We start from the raw sequence: 18,257 nt of genomic DNA, 5'->3' as shown, positions 1-18,257 counted from the left end.
TTCTTGTCCAAGCAAAGTTTACCATCAGTGCGCCTCGAAGGTGTGCCGAGAGTTGCTTACAGCGCTCCAAGTGGCTCTTGGCAAACTATATCGATGTGTGCCTTCTAACGGGAGCGTTGGGAAGAGGGGAAGTGACTTTTTTCGCCGGACGCGCCGTCTATATTTATGGCGGGCAACTTAGCCCGCACCGCATCTATGTTTATAATATCTTTGGTAATAATCGAGCCCACATTCAACGTGATCAAATTACAGTAAAAATTTTTGACAGTGTGGTGCGCATGCGTAATAATTCCAAACAAATGGTCTCAACGTTCTCGAGCTCAACGTACAAACTTAAGAAGTCTGATAAAATTGCTTGATACTAGGAAAATGCCACTATAAAGTAATATAAATGCATATAATTATGCATTGGACTGATTATTTATTAAAATAGTTACGTAAGTACTTTTTTATACTCCATTAAAGATATATTTTATTCACTACGAACTGTTTTAGGGTTATGTTTGTTAGGACAATTTGTACAGTTTGTATACAATTTTATTGTTTATATATGAATTTCTAAATTAGGATTTTAATTGATTGTAACAGTATAGTTGAAAAAGTTTTTATTAAAACATGAAATAAATAATAGAATTCAATATATTATAATGGTAAACAGCAAGCACCGAAGCTTTCCTGCAAGCTTGAGATTTGTTTATTAGTTGAACCCGTTTGTCAAAAAGGATCTGAAGGACCTAAATAGTAAATACAACAATTTTAAATTGGAGGAAATTAAAAAAAGGTATTTTGTTAAGACTTGGTCCTTTTCGGTAGAAAAGTAATCACATTTTAGTTGAAAATTCATCATTTTTGTATAAAAAACAAATTTTTTGTTTTTAAAAACTGTACTATTTTGTTAAAAATGTTGTTTTTTTCAATCAAAACCTTTTTTATCTCCAAATTCATGTTTTTTGATTGAATGTGAATGTATTTTGTTGGAAACTCTTTTCTTTGATTCCAAATTTACTACTCTTTTAGGAATTCTTTTTTTGAAAATTCTTCGGTTTATTTGTTTGAAATTTTAGTCTGAAATCAAAATTCAACAATTAGGAATTTCGCTTAATAATCAGCTTTTGTTATTTTGTTAATATCTTCGTAAAAACGCAATTATTTTTTATTTTTTAATTACTATTGAATGAAATAATAAAATGCAAATTTGACAACTTCGTTGGAAATGAACTTTCTTGTTAACAATTAATAAATTTTGGTTCTGAATTCAACTAAATTGTTCAAAAACCAATTTTTCTTGCTTAATTCAACTGTATTTGATTGAAAATTCCCTTTTTTTCGTTGAAAAAGGGCTTTTCAACTAGACAGTTAAGTTTTCATAAAAATGCATAAATAAGCCTTCAATCAAATAAATAAATTTGTATGAATGTGGTTTAACTTTTACCCAAGTGGTTGAATTATCAATTAAAACAGATTATTTTTTAAACAAAATAGTTGAACTCTCAAGCAAAGAAGGATTTTTATCCTAAAAATTGCGTTTTCATAAAAAAGAGAATTTCTACAAAAACAGATTAATTTTCTAATTAAAAAGATCAATTTTCAACAAAAAAAAGGTTTTCAACAAAATCAAATTTCGATTAAATATTTTTCACTTGACTTTTCACGATAAAAATAGGAATTTTTAAACAAGAACTTAGTGTATACGAAAAAATTGAATTTTTAATCCAAAACAATGATTTTTTCAACCAAAAAGGATAAATTTTTCATAAAATAGTTGAATTCTCTACCAAATAGTTGCATTTTAATCCAAGAAAGTTGAAAATCGTACTAAAACAGATGAATTTTTAATTTAAAAAACTACGCATTTTTTTAAAGTGGAACTTTTATCCAGAAAAGATTTCAGTTAATTTTTCAACACACAAATATAAAATTTATGCAAAAACTAAATTTTCTACGAAATAGCTAAATTAAAAAAAAAACAGTAAAATTTACCATAAAAAATATGACTTTAAACCTAATAGTTTCATTTCCAACCAAACAATTTAATTTTTGTCCAAGAAAGTTCAAATTTCTCTTGAAACAGCTGAATTTTTAATTACAAAAAAATTGAAAATGATAAATTTTCATCCAGAAAAGATTTCAGTTCTCTTTTAAATGCAAAAATATGAAATTTAAACAAAAAATAAAATTTTCTACGAAGTAGTTAAATTTTCAACAAAACATCAGAGTTTTAAACTAAAATGTATAACTTTACAACAAAATTGTTGAAATTTCAACCAAATATTTGCATTTTTGTCCAAGAAAGATGTAATTTCTGCTCAAGAGTTGAATTTTAAAATAAAAAAGTCAAACTTTCAAAAAAGTGGTTGAATGAAATAGTTTAATTTTCAACAAAACAGTTGCTTTCTTTCCAAGAAAGATGCAATAATAATACTGAAAAAGATGAACTTTTAAATAAAAAATACAAATTTTCAGAAAAATTAGTTTTAATCTAAAAAAGAGTTCAGTTGTCTGAACAGCAACAAATTATGAATTTTAAACAAAGTATTAATATTCTACGAAAAGAGCTGAATTTTTAACCTAAAAGTCGAATATTTAACAGAAAATTTGAGTTTGCAGCGAAAAAGGATGTCTTTTTAAGAAACTTGTTAAATTTTCAAACAAATAATAAAATTGATAACTAAAAATATAATTTTCAGAAGAATTTTTTGCGAATTTGCAGAAATTACATAATTTAAGTTAAATAATTAGTTGAATTGTTATCTTTGACATTTGTGATATAATTCAGTTTATAATGCGTAATTCGAAAATCTCGTGCTTAAAAATTTTCCATTTCAATTTTTAAGCGTCCATTTTAAACTGCTTCAATTGGAAAGTCTTATCAGTTAAACAAATGTAAACGCCCGATTCAAACTATAGAAACTATTTTTAATTTAAAAACAACTTCGAAATAATATATTAAAAATCAAAGGCTTTTATTACATTTGAAAAATTGTTTTATTCTAAAATTTTTAAACTGAAATTTTGTAATTAGAAAAAAGAATAATTGCTTAATATTTATAAATATTTGACTGTTAATTTAAAATCAGTAATTATAAATCAAATATTCAAAAATGTAAAAAAAAATTTGAACGTTAAAATTTTAATTTTACTATTTAAAAAGTTTAATCTGCAAATAACATTTTTCAATTATAATTTATAATAAATATTTAACTCCTGTTATTAAAAAAAAATTGGAGTAAGAGAAAGTGACATTTAGAAGGTCTGGAAAGATTGAAATTAATTAAAAATTTGAAATTATTTCAAATAATTCATACTAAGTGTGTCTACGTATACCGACGAAATCCGGCTATTCGTACCGACATTTTGGTACAGATAGTGCACGGCCTATTTCAAAACAAAACAGAAATTTTTGTAGATTTCACACAACAAATTTAGAAGCTTCTTAAGAATTGTGGAAGGCTTCAAAAACTTTTTCTCGAGATTCCAAGGAAAATCGAGAATGACTTTTTATATTTAAAAATTTATTTTAAGAGAATATTTAAAAATATTTCCAAAATTTTCAAAAATGAATCTGGAGGATTTTAAGGAATTATTTATATTTTGCAGCATTTGAAAGAGAACTTCAGGAGAAAAGTTAAGGAATAATTCAAATCATTTCCAAAGGTTGTTAGAAGTTCTCAAGGAATTTAAAAAAGAATTTAAAATAAATTTAAAAATATAAAGCAACACCTAGATTTTTCAAGATTTAAAAATAAAATTTGGAAGCTTTTTAAGAATGTTTAAAGTACACTACCGTGTAAAATGTTACGACTTTTGATGACTGATACAGTTCGCTTAATTTTAATTATAATTTGTGTGTGTTTTTAAGCGGATAGTGTAAAAATAGTGTAAATTTCAATGTTTTCTTTAATTTTCAATAATTTCCGTAATAATTAATTTTGTGACGTTCTTGTACTAATCTTAAAGCTATTTTTCTAAAGTATTAAAGCAGCTTATGAGTATAAATTTGCGAGAACTTGAACTTGGAAAAATTTGAAAACATTTGTATTTAAATGAAAACGGAATAACTATATATTTTAAGGATCTTTCATATAAACTATATGGTTACATGTTTCATATATTTATAAACTAGAAAAATAGCCTTAAAATGAGCATAAAAACATTTTAAAATATTGATTATTATGGAAGTTATTAAAAATTTTAAAAAAACATAGAAATTTACACAATTTCGCAATATATATTTATATCAAATTATCTACAAAACAATCGAATTTTCGATAAAAAAAAGGATGACTTCAACACAATAGTTGAATTTTCAACACAATAATTTCACTTTCAACAAAATAGTTGATTTTTCACCAAATAGCTGACTTTTTAAAATACAAAGTTCAAATTTCGACGAAAAGACTAATTTTCAACAAAATATATGTATTTTCAACCAAAAATATGAGTTTTAAACAAACCAGATTCATGTTCTACCAAAATAGATCAATTTGCTATAAAAGTAGTGTAATTTCTAACCAAAACTATGAATTTTCAACGAAACATGTAAAAGTTATATATTTCAACACCAAAAAAAAAAAGATTTTAATTTAAAAATCAAACACATTTGATTTCAACCAAAAAATATGAATTTGCAAACAAATAAATGTATTTTTAATCATATATATGTGAATTTTAAACAAACAAGATTAATACGCTACTCAAATATGCGAATTTTAAACAAAAAATGTCGAGCTAAAAAGCCAACTTTTAAACCGGAAAAGAATAATTTTCAACAAAATAGTTGATTTTTTACCAAGTGGCTGACATTTAAACTACAAAGTTGAACTTTCGACCAATATACGAATTTTCAACAAAAAATATGAATTTTAAACAAACAAGATTTATTTTTTAACAAAATAAAAAAATGTTCTACAAAAGTAGTTTAATTTCTAAACAAAACTATGAATTTTTAACGAAATATGTAAAAGTAAATATTTCAACAAAGAAATATTTATATTTCACGGTATGCCTGAACATGGTTTTAATGAAAAAAAATGTCATCACAGATATTCCAACGGGAATCGATTCGTACATTATAATGAAGAATCTGTGCCGAATTTCAACAATTTTCGCCAGTCCTTTTTTAAGAAAGGTGCATTTGAAATTTAAAAATATCAAATTGACAAATTCAAGTAATTTACTGCAAAAATTATATTTTTTATATTCATTTAACTATATTAGTATCGTTTCATAATCATATGATTATATTAAAAGGCACATGATGTTGAATTATTAATATTTTTTTAAAAATAAATCTCTTAAAAAACTGAATAATTATAGAATAATTACAAAATCATTTAATTATATACGCATTCTGATAAATGAAATGATAAACAAATGATAAATGAAAAATCTATTATATACGCATTCATTTTCCAAATAGTTTTTTAATTAAATTTAACAGTTATAAGTATTTTACACTGATTATTATTATATATTTTTTGTAAAAAATATATCCATTAATATAACACAATTATATGTAATTATTTATAAAAATTTATAGAAACAAATAAATTTCATTTTTCTATGTCTATTATTCAATTTCAAACGCGACTAGAGTTTTATTCTCGAACTGCTTTTAATAAATTCTCAGGATACTTAGCATTTGTATAAGCATTTGTAGGCCTTTGCCTGTTCTGCGACAGAAATTTAAAACATGAAAAAACACTGCATGAACTTTTGGTGTAATAGATATCTTCAAGTTACGGCAGCTTTCTTGAAGTGCAGAAATATTGTTTTCAAAGTTTACTTATAAATCTGGATAAAAACAAGAATCTACTACTGCTCGAAGGTCTTGAAAACACTTTACATATTTAAGGCATTTGATACAACAAAAACTACGTAAAATGTCTATTTCATTTAACAGTACTTTACAAGAACATATAATCTGTACATACTGATTTCAAAACAAATTGGGCTAAATATAAAGTATCTTATACAAATGCTATGTATCCTGAGAATTTGTTAAAAGCAGTTCGAGAATACAACACTCGTCATGTTTGAAATTGAATAATAGACATAGAAAAATGAACTTTATTTGTTTCTATAAATTTGTATAATTAATTAAATATAATTGTGTTATATTAATGGATATATTTTGTACAAGATATATATATATATATATAAAATAATAATCACTGTGAAATACTTACACTTATAACTGTTACATTTATTAAAAAATAATTTGCCCGCATGGCGGGCACAGGTTCATCGCGCGCGGCTTACAAGTTTGAGCGCCCCTAGGGCGCGCGAGGTTGAATCTCGCGCTTCGCGTTCGGATATTTATTCTTTGCATTTATAATGCTTGAATAAAACTTTATCAAAAAGATCTCTTTTAGATGGCAGTTTTTTTATGTGTCTTGATATTCTGAATTGTCTACTTAATTAAGTATGGTCAAAGATTAAGTTTCTCAAAGCTCTGTAGGCTTTGAGGTATACATTCCCATCATGACACTCGCGCTACGCGCTCGATTTTCGACAGACATTTGTAAACAGGTTTTGTTGAATCTTTTTTTTCTCGTAACTTTCGTCGTTTTTCCACACATTTATTTATTTATTTTTTTTATTTTCAATGTTATTTTTCTTGAATAAAACAAATAGTACGCGTCTTATCAAGAAATGATTCTTAACGAAATTGTACATTTTTTTTGCGATAACAAATTTTGGTTAATTCATCTTTTTTCGTACCCTGCCTAGTTTGACAACAAAATGGAATTTTTGATAATTTTTTTGTGCAATAAAAATTTGAATATTCAATTTTCCAAGAAAATCCAAAAATTTGTTATGATAATCTTGTAGGTCTTTTAAAAATCAATGCTTTTCTTCTCTTTACTTTTTTGCATATCGTGCGTTTTTTGGCTTAAAATTTTGATTTTCGGTAGATTTAAAAAAATTTGAAAATGCTATAACTCTGAGAATTTTCTTTTTATCAAAAAAAGTAATTAGGATAAATTGTTTGTCCTTTTTAGTACTATAAATACCCGTACATAGAATTTTCAAATAAAGAAAAAAGTGGTCTCAAAAATTTTCAAAATCCGCTCACTTCTTCAATTTTTATTTTAAAAAATGTCTGGTTAATGAACCCGTCCTTTCTTTTAGGGCTTAAAAAAAGTGTGCCAAAGATGGATTTGATCCGTTCATTTTTTCGAGAGTTATCGTGTTTACGGACGGACGACCGGACAGACAGACAGACGCCATCGTAAGAACCCGAGTTTTGGATTCAGGGACTCTCGACACGTGGAGATCCGTTGAAAAACAGTGTTGTCAAATTTCGGACAATTCTAATACTTTCTCAATCATCAATGATGAGAATGTAACTAGTAATAATTCAACATTATGTGCATTTTAATATAATTATATGATTATGAAACGATACTAATATATGTAAATGAATACAATAAATATAAGTTTTGTAGTAAATTACCTAAATTTGACAATTTCGTATTTTAAAATTTCAAACGCACTTTTTTCGAAACGGCCCGGCGAAAATTGTTGAAATTCGGTACAGATCCGTCATTTTAATGTACTAATCTATTCCCGTTGGAATGTCTGTGGTGACATTTTCTTTCCATTAAACCCATGTTCAGGCACACCATGATTTAAAATCAAACATATTTAATTTCAACCAAAAAATATGAATTTATAAAAAAATACATTTATTTTTAACCAAATAGATAAATTTTAAACAAACAAGATTAATACTATACCCAAATAAACGAATTTTGAACACAAAATTTCAAACTAAAAAGTTAAGTTTTAAACCGGAAAAGAAGAATTTTCAACAAAATAGATGATTTTTTACCAAGTGGCTGACTTTTTAAACTACGAAGTTTAACTTTCGACTAAAAAACGAATTTTCAACAAAAAATATGAATTTTAAACAAACATGAATAATTTTATACCAAAGTAGAAAATTGTTCTACAAAAGTAGTTTAATTTCTAACCAAAACTATAAATTTTCAATAAAACATGTAATAGTTAATATGTCAACAAAAAAGATTTTAATTTAAAATCAAACACAGTTGACTTCAACCAAAAAAATATGAATTTGCAAACCAATACATGTATTTTTAGCCAAATAGATGAATTTTCAACAAAATAGTTGATTTTTTAACTACTAGCTGACTTTTTAATCTAAAAAGATTAAGTTTGGTCCAAAAGACTAATTTTCAACCAAAAATAAGAATTTTAAACAAACAAGATTCATTTTCAACCAAAATAGACAACTTTTCTACAAAAGTAGTTTAATTTCTAAACAATACTATGAATTTTTAACGAAACATGTAAAAGTTAATATTTCAACAAAAAACATTTTAATTTAAAGTTAAAAAAAAGTGAATTCAACCGAAAAACGATAAATTTGCAAAAATACACTGTTTTGAACCAAAAAGATGAATTAAACAAAAACAAGATTAATTGTCTACCAAAATAGACGAACTTTTAACAAAAAATGTCGAGCTATAAAGCTAACTTTTAAACCGGAAAAGGAGAATTTTCAACAAAATAATTTAACTTTCAACAAAATAGTTAATTTTTTACGAAATAGCTGACTTTTTAAACTACAAAAATTAAGTTTTGACCAAAAGACGAATTTTGAACAAAATACATGAATTTGCAACCAAAGCTATGAATCTTAAACAAACGAGATTACTTTTATACCAATTGGACAAAATTTCTATAAAAGTAGTTTAATTTATAACAAAAACTATAAATTTTCAACGAAACATGTTAAAGTTAATACTTTAACAAAAAAAGATTTAAATTTAAAATAAAAAAATTTGATTTCACAAATAAAAAGATGAATTTGAAAAAATACATGTGTTTCGAACCAAATAGATGAATTTCAAAAAAAAAACTAGAATAATTCTCTAATAATCAAAATCGAATCACCAAAAATCGAATCTTTAAATTTTCAGTTTAAAAAACTAATTTCCAAAAAAAATTTTTTTAAATTTTCAACCAGTTGATTTCGAATTTTTTAATTTTATTAATTGTGAAAAGTTTGTTCGAACCCGGAAGAGACCGGGAATTTTTTTCTGTGAATAAAACGGCCACCCTGTCATTTCAAATAATTTATTCTTACAGGATTACAATAAAAAAAAAATGAATTCACCCAGAACGCCCCAGCAGTCAAGCCTGAGTGCTGAACTGAAGGAGGTGATCAGCAACAGGAATATGTTGACAACAAGAACAAGAATGAAAGTTCTCAATGCTCTCGATGAAATCCACAATCAGAGTATCAACAAAAGACAGCACAGACTGAGGTCCCAAGCGATCCAGGAAATTCTCACATCTGAAGTTAATTATCTACGAAATTTGGAAATTATCATGGAATTCTTTATGCGACCAATATGCGAGAAGCAATTATTAAGTCACCCTCAATACACAACTCTTTTTGAAAATATCGAAACCCTCTACAATGTGAATGCGGAACTCCTGAAGGAGTTAAAACAGGATCCCGAGAATATCGCAGCCGCATTTTCCAAACTAGCTCCATTTTTCAAGCTCTACTCTGTCTACGCCTATAACTACAAACGAGCCTTATGTCTGCTCCAGGAGATTCAAAATAATGACCCCAAGACTGCAGAGTTCATTGCCTGTCAAGAAACGAGGCCAGAAGTCAGCCATAAACTCTCTTCCTTGCTAATCGCCCCGATTCAGAGAGTGCCTCGGTACAAATTACTTTTAAAAGAAGTTCTGCGACAGACTCCTTCGAACGAAAAAAACTACTATATTTTACAAGATTCGTTGGCACAGATAGAAAATGTCGCAGCCCACATCAATTCACTCGTGGAGGAGTACGAGGACACGCAGAAATTATTGGAATTGCAAAAACGTATCGTCAGTTCCGTGAATTTGGTGAAGCCAGGGAGAAAATTGATCAGACAGGGACCACTGATGAGAGTTTCCAGACGAGGGAATTCTTCTTTCAGGAGACATTTTGTACTTTTAAGCGACACTTTTCTATATTGCAAAGGAGACCCAGAACACTCACTCACCGTCTGTTGTCTTCTGCCTCTGAAGAAATGCAAAGTGGAACGCGTTTTGAGCCATGGACTTTTCAGGGTAGTTTGTTTGCAGGAGACTTTATTGCTGTATTCGGAGAATGGAGACAGCGAAGAGTGGATCAAGTCGCTACAGGATTCGGTGAAGAAATTTATCGAGTGCAGGCAAACTTTGAGGAAGGAGAGTAGTTCTAGGATTCCTCTGCGAGACGTGAATCAATTTCCCTCGGAAAATATTCTGCTGAGGAGATACAAGAGAAAAAGATCCGCTGATCAAGAAGAGGCTGTGTCGAATCCTACTAAAGTTATTTACATATCGAGGGATGCCGAGACGGACACCTCTTCCGTGGGGCCTTTCAATTGCTTTCCCACCTGCAAAAAGAGGATAACTTCCACGCCAGATGACATGACGATGAATGAGAAAATAAAATTGTGGATGGATGGTTTGAGGTCGCGACAAATAGCTTCTTCCTCTGAGCAGACTTCGAATACAAGAACGTGTTCTTCACTTGCAACTGTTGACGATAATCCTTCTTCGGGTTATTCTAATGAGGGTTTCAGTAGTTTTACGATAGACGACGCATTTCTTGAATCTTCGAATGCAACGAATTTGGACGCGAGCGAAATTGAATTTGACGTTGAATCTTGTAGGAAAAAGTTTGAGGTCTATTCAGGAACTCCGGCGAGACAAAATGAGCCACGGGTTTGGTCTTTTCAGAGATTAAGTACCTTCATTTCTACCCTAGGCTCCTCTTTGAGGGATTTATTCCATCGAAACTAGATTTTTTTAATGTACAATTATATCGACTTTTTATAGCATTTTTTGCGTTATTGTAAAATTAAGATTCAGTGAAAAAGTATAATTTATACTAGTATTTTATTAATTATGAATTTATTATTATTATTATGAATTAATTATGTAATTATGAAAGTTGTGTTGTAATAAATAAGAAATTAGCTTATTTTATTTTGTTATTTTTTAAATTCGTTTTTTGAACTAAAAATGAAACTATTCCATTTTTTATTTGAAAATTTATTCCTTTTTAGTGGACAGTTCAACTATTTTGTTGAAAATTCGTCTTTTTTGTTTAACAGTTGAATTTTCGATCGACCAATTTTCTACAAAATGTTAGTGTTACTGGAAAAAAGGTGTTTTATTATATTTACAGATTTCGAAATAAAAAAGTAACGTCTTTCTAATCTTAAAAATTAAAAACGGAATTCTTAACAAAAAACACATTAGTTGATATTTTAACAACAAAATTTTTATTCTAAATGAAAAACACTTGAAGTGAACCAAAAACGATGAATTTTAAAACAAAATTTATAATCAAATAAAAATTTTTTAATCAAGAAAGAAAATGCAATGGAATTTTGGAATTTTCAAGCTAAAACAAAAAAATAGTTGAATCCTCTACCAAAACAAAAATTTCCGATCAAACAGTTGTATTTTGAACCAAAAACATGAGCTTTCTACAAAACATTTGACTTTTCTAACAAATAATTAAATTTGCAACCAAGAAGATTAATTTTTAATCTTCGATTGAATTTTCAACAAAGTGTTTATATTTTCAGTTGGAAAAATTCATTTTTAACTACAATTATGGATCTTCAAACAAAAATATTAACTTTTGAAAGTGTAGTTCAACTTTCAATCAAGAAGTTGAATTTTCAACTCGAAAAGATGAATTTTCCAGAAAAAATGTGATAATTGAACTTTCCACAAAAAGATTTTGATAAAAAAACATAACACAGATAAATTTTGAACCAAGAGTTGTATTGTCAATAGAAAAAGATAAACTTCTCAACAAAAGAATTAAATGAAGATTAAATTTCTACCAAAAAAGAAGAATTCTTAACAAAACACAGACATTTTCAACCAAATAGTTAAATATTTTAGCCAGAAGATTAATTTTTCACCGGAGAAGACAAATTTTCAAAAAATAGATACATTTTTAACTAAATAATGGCATTTTTAACCAGAAAGATTAATTTTCAATAAATAAAATTAATTTTCTATAAAAACGTTTCTTTTTGTGCCAAATAATTGAATTTTCATCCAGAAAATGCGAATTTCATACAAACCAGTTGATTTCACAACAAAAAAAGTTAATTTTTAAACATACAGTTGCATTTACAACTAAAAAATATCAAATGTCCATAGAAAACGATGAATTAAAAAAAAAGATGAATATTAACAGCATGGAAAAATTTATAATCTAATAAAATTCTGTAGTCAAGAAAAAAAATGCAATGGAATTTTTGAATTTTCAATCAAAAAATACCAAATTTCAACAAAATAGTTTAATCCTCTACCAAAAAATTAGCTTTCCACAAAAAAATCAATTTTCAAACAAATAATTAAATTTTCAACCAAAAAGATTAATTTTCGACCAGAAAAAATGAATTCTAAAAATTGAATTTTCAACTCGATAAGATGAATTTTCAACCAAAAATGTAATAGTTGACATTTCCACAAAAAATATTTTGATTTAAAAAAAAGATAGTTGCGTTTTTAACAAAAAAAACTGTTTTTGTACCAAAGAAGTGCATTTTTTAACAAAATACATAGGTTTTCAACCAAATTATGGAAGTTGTGTTGTAATAAATAAGAAATTTGCTTATTTTATTTTTTTAATACGTTTTTTGAACTAAAAATATCACTATTCTATTTTGTTATTTGAAAATTTAGTCCTTTTTAGTTGACAATTCAACTATTTTGTAGAAAATTCTTCTTTTTTGGTTAACAGTTGAATTTTCGATTGACTTTTCTAAAAAATGTAACTGTTATATCTTCAATTATAATATGTATTAAATTTTTTTAATGATTCTATTTTAGAAAATAAGATTCGACCATTTACAGATTTAGAACGTTTAGAGTTGAATTTTAAAAAATTGTATTACTAAAAAAAAGTTATGATCGCATTTATAGCTTTTAAAATTAAAAAATGCACGTCTTTCCAATCTAAAAAATTTAATGAAGGAATTCTCAAGAAAAAGTACAATAGTTAATATTTTAACAAAAAAATTTTAATTTTTAATCAAAAACACTTGAACCAAAAAAAAAATTATTTAAATCGTTACACAAACATAGATATTTAACCATTTTATTTTTAACCAAATAGTTAAAGTTTTTAACAAGTAGTTTAATTTTCCACTAGAGAAGGCAAATTTGTAAGAAAACACATACATTTATTAACTAAATAATTGAATTTTTAAACATAAAGATTAATTTTCAATAAACCAGTTGAATCTTCAACCAAGCTTTTACATTGTTATTTAAAAATGTTAATTTTTAACAACAAAAAATACGATTTTCATCTAAAATTATGAATCGTCATACCATTAACCCAACAAAAAAGAATTGTCAACAAGACACTTGAATATTCAAGCAAATAGTTTGAATTTCCCACTTAAGTGTCGAATTTTCAACCCGAAAATTCGAACTTGCTACAAAACAATTTAAATTATTTACAACAAAAATTTCATTTTCAATCAGACAGTTGCATTTATCAATAAAAAACATCAAATTTAAAACCTGAAAGATTATTATTTAACAACATAGTTAAATTTATAATCAAATAAAAATTTCTTAGGCAAGACAAAAAAACGCAATGGAATTTTTACATTTTTGAGGCAAAAAGGCAAATTTTCAACAAAATAGTTGAATCCTCTATAAAAAAAAACTTTCTATCAAACAGTTGCAGTTGAACCAAAAAATTAGTTTTCTGCCAAAAAATCAAATTTTAAACAAATAATTAAATTTTCTATCAAAAAGATTCATTTTCTACCAGAAAAGATGAATTCTAAAAAAAAAATTTCACCAAAAAGTTGAAGTTTCAACCAAAAAGATTCATTTTCAACTCGTTGGTTGAATTTTTTAACATAACGGTTAAAGTTTCAGTTGGAAAAATTAATTTTTAACAAACAAAAAAATTAATATAATACTACTATAATGAATCTGTAAACAAAAAATTAACTTTTAAAAATGTAATACAACTTTCAATCAAGGAGTTGAATTTTGAACTCGATAAGATGAATTTTCAACCAAAAATGTAATAAGTTGATATTTCTACAAAAAAAGATTTTGATTTGAAAACAGATAGTTACGTTTTTAACAAAGAAAAACTTTTTTTGTACCAAAGAAGTGAATTTTTGAACAAAATACATACATTTTAAAGCAAATAGTAGAATTTTCTACCAAAAAAGAATTTTTCATCAAGTTACATAAATTCTAGTCCAAATTTTATTTGATTGGAAACTTCTACCAAATCACAATTTTTCAACAAATTACATAAATGTTATTCAAAATTGTATTTGATTAATTCCTAGTATTGTATCTTTAAATAAAAAATGGACTATTTAAATTAATTTGCAATATAAAAAAAAAGAATTTTCAACAAAACAGTTTAATCTTGTACGAATTATTTGAATTTTTTACCAAATCAGTGAAAAAAGTATAATTTCATTTGTACTAGTTTTTTATGTAATTATGAAAGTTGTATTGTAATAAATAAGAAATTTGCTTATTTTATTTGAATTATTCTTTTAATTCGTTTTTTCAACTAAAAATATAACTATTCCATTTTTGATTTAAAAATGTATTCCTTTTTAGTTGACAGATCAATTATTTTCTAAAAAATTCATTTTTAGTAAACAGTTGAATTTTCGATCGACCAATTTCTTACAAAATGTTAATGTAATAAAAGAAAAGTCCTCCATATCCAAATTTAAAACGCGTAAAATTGAATTTTATAAAATTGTTTTGCTGAAAAAAGGTATTTTATTACATTTACAAATTTTGAAGTAAAAAATGCGCGTCTTTCCAATCTTAAAAATTTAGAAAGGTATTCTCAACCAAAATACAATACTTGATATTTTATCAACAGAACAATTTTTATCCTAAATCAGAAACACTTGAATTGAACCAAAAAATACGAATTTCCAACAAAATGAATGATTCCTGAAACCAACATAGATTAATTTTAAGTTACATTGTTGCATTTTTTTAAAAAAAGGTGAACTTTCCACCAGAAGAAATTAATAAAAATTAATTTTCTACCAAAAAAGAAGAATTATCAAGAAAAAACATAATATGTTATAAGAAAGTTCGATTTATAAATAAAAATGATAAAATTTCCACAGAAAACGATGAATTTTAAAACGAAATTTATAATCAAATAAAAATTTATTAGTCAAGAAAAAAGAAGCAATGGAATTTTTTAATTTTCAAGCTAAACAGAACCAAAAAAATAGTTGAATACGCGGCCAAAAAAAAGTCCGATCGAACAGTTGCATTTTGAACCAAAAATATTAGCTTTCTACCAAACATTTGAATTTTCCAAGAAATAGATAAATTTTCGACCAAGAAGATTAATTTTCAATCTTCGATCAAATTTCCAACAAAACGGTTATATTTTCAGTTGGAAAAATGAATTTTTAAATACAATTACGAATCTTCAAACAAAAAAATGAACTTTTAAAACGGTAGTTCAACTTTCAATCAAGGAGTTGAATTTTCAACCCGAAAAGATGAATTTTTAAGAAAAAATGTAATAGTTGATCTTTCCACATAATAGATTTTGATTAAAAAAAATCGTTGCATTTTTAACAAAGCACTGTTTTTGTACCGAAGAAGTGAATTTTGTAGCAAAACAAATAGCAGAATTTTCTACTAAAAAATAATTTTTCAACAAGTGAAGTAAATTTTATTTCAAATTTTATTTGATCGGAATGTTATACCAAAGAATTTTTCAACAAATTACATACATGTTATTACAAATTGTTTAATTTTTAGTTGATATTATTTTCGTTACTAAAAATTTGTAAATTAAATACTTGAATTTTTAATCTAAAAAATTAAAATCTTGAATCAAAAATGGACTAGTAAAATTTTCAACGAAGAGAATTTTAAATACAAAAAAAACGAATTTTCTGAAAAACAGTTCAATTTTGTACTAATTAGTTGAATGTTTACAAAAAAGTTCATTCTATTTTATTTTTTAAATTCGTTTTTTTGTACTGAAAATATAACTACCATTTTTGGTTTAAAATTGATCTTTTAATGGGAAAATTTTACTAGGTATTTGGTTTAAAATTCAGTATTCTTTTGAAATTTTATTTTTTGTTATAACTTAATTTTTTCAACTGAAATTAAACTATTCCATTTTTTATTGAAAAAGTATTCTTTTTCAGTTGACAATTCAACTATTTAGTAGAAAATTTATATATTTCGTTGAAAATTCCACTTGTTTGGTAGAAAATTAATCTTCTTGTTTGAAAATTCAACAGTCACATTTTCCACAGACGAATAACAATTGAATTTTCGATCGAAAAATGTTCTACAAACCCAAAAAAAGAATTCTTAACAAAATACACACATTTTTAACCAAATAGTTTAATTTTTTAACAAGAAGATTATCTTTTCACCGGAAAAGTCAAATTTTCAAAAATATACATAAATTTGTAACTAAAAAAGTGAATTTTCAACCATAAACATTATTTTTCAATAAATAAAATTAATTGTCTGCAAAAAAGTTTGTTTTTGTGCCAAATAATTGAATTTTCAACCTGATAATATAAATTTTTAAGCAAAAAATTAATTTGCAACTAATCAGTTTAATCTTCAACCAAATACTTACATTTTCAGTCTAAAAAGTTAATTGTTAACAAAAAGGTTGATTTTTAAATAAAATTATGAGTCGCTATCCTTAAGAGATTTGATATTTATCACAAAAGATTTTAATTTAAAATAAAAAACAATTGGATTAATCCAAAAAAGATAAACTGTCAACCAAATACTTAAATATTGAATTTACAACAAAAAAAGTTAATTTTTGACCAAAGAGATACATTTATAATTAAAAATTATCAAATTGCCACCGAAAACGATGAATTAAAATATAAGATGAATTTTTAACAACATAGATATATTTATAATCAAATAAAAATTTTGTATTCAAGAAAAAAAAAGTCAATGGAATTTTTGAATTTTCAATCTAAAAAGACGAAATTTCAACCAATTAGTTGAATCCTCTACCAAAAAAATGTGCAATCAAATAGTTGCATTTTGAGCCAAAAAAGGAGCATTCTACAAAACATTTGAATTTTCAAACAAAAAATTCAATTTTTATCGAAGTAGATTAATTTTCGACCATCGGTTGAATTTTCAACAAAACGGTTATATTTTCAGTTGGAAAAATGAATTTTTAACTACAATTACGAATCTTCCAAATAAAAAAATTAACTTTTAAAATGGTAGTTCAACTTTCAAACAAGGAAGTGAATTTTCAAACTGAAAAAATGAATTTTCAACAAAAAAGATTTTTATTAAAAGGAAGAATAGTTGAATTTTTAAGACGAAACTGTTTTTGTACCAAAGAAGTGAATTTTGTAACAAAATACATACATTTTCAAACAAATAGTAGAATTTTCTACTAAAAAAGAATTTTTCAACAAGTTACAAGTTAGTCGAATTGTATTAGATTAATTTTTAGTTTATATTATTTTCGTTTCTAAAAATTTGTAAATTAAATAGCTGAATTTTAAAACTAAAAAATGTAAGCTTTGAACCAAAAATGGACTTTAGAATTAAAATTTTCAAAATTTTCAATTAAAAATGATCAATTTACAATAGAAAATTCTGTAATTTTGATCATTTATGTTAGAAATTTCTTTAACTTTGATGACTTAGAATTAAAAACTTGATTTTTTTTTCTCTAAAATTATTCAAATTTAAGAATTTTACTCATTCATTTTTTTAGAACGGAACTTTGAATTGTAAATTAAACAATGTTGTAAAGTTTCAATTGTTAAAATGTGCATAATAGATCAGTTTATTAAGACTCGGAATCCCAAAATGTTTTTAAAGAACACCATCCAATTAGGATATAAAATCCAAAACTATCTTAATTATTTCCTTTCCGTCTAATTTTTGCTGAGACAGATACTGAAAGCTAATTAAAATTAAATTAAAATGAGATGAAAGCCGATGTTGCTACTTGAATATTCATTTTCATTTATGATTATTAATTATATTTTTATTTTAATAGAAATTGCAGTACGTATTTTGATTTCTAGTGATAGTTTTGAATTTCGGCGCCACTCATAAAGAATATATAGGGATCTACCATACCGACAGTTGCCCATGACATTTATTATCTTAAGTAGAGGGCGCAGCGATCAAATTTCTCGCAGTTGTGTGACGTGCCAGTCGAA

The 18,257-nt window shown here is 25.6% G+C and overlaps 1 protein-coding gene across 1 annotated transcript; it reads left to right on the top strand.

Moving 5' to 3' along the window:
* The first annotated feature begins 246 nt into the window (after nucleotides 1-246).
* On the top strand, nucleotides 247-10,888 carry LOC117180347 (myosin-M heavy chain-like). The gene is made up of 2 exons (XM_033372794.1): nucleotides 247-437; nucleotides 9,121-10,888. Exon 2 carries the CDS (start codon nucleotides 9,139-9,141, stop codon nucleotides 10,819-10,821), a length of 1,683 nt encoding a protein of 560 aa, XP_033228685.1. The 5' UTR covers nucleotides 247-437; nucleotides 9,121-9,138; the 3' UTR covers nucleotides 10,822-10,888.
* Nucleotides 10,889-18,257: the final 7,369 nt, after the last annotated feature.

This window comes from Belonocnema kinseyi, chromosome 9 (genome assembly GCF_010883055.1).
Source record: "Belonocnema kinseyi isolate 2016_QV_RU_SX_M_011 chromosome 9, B_treatae_v1, whole genome shotgun sequence".
Classification (NCBI taxonomy): domain Eukaryota; kingdom Metazoa; phylum Arthropoda; class Insecta; order Hymenoptera; family Cynipidae; genus Belonocnema; species Belonocnema kinseyi.
Note: the sequence above shows the minus strand (reverse complement) of the source record. Positions and strands in the feature narration are given on the sequence as shown.

Bases quoted from the DNA above. Each gene is read 5' to 3' on its own strand.
- LOC117180347 (XM_033372794.1), top strand. From the start codon at position 9,139: ATGAATTCACCCAGAACGCCCCAGCAGTCAAGCCTGAGTGCTGAACTG.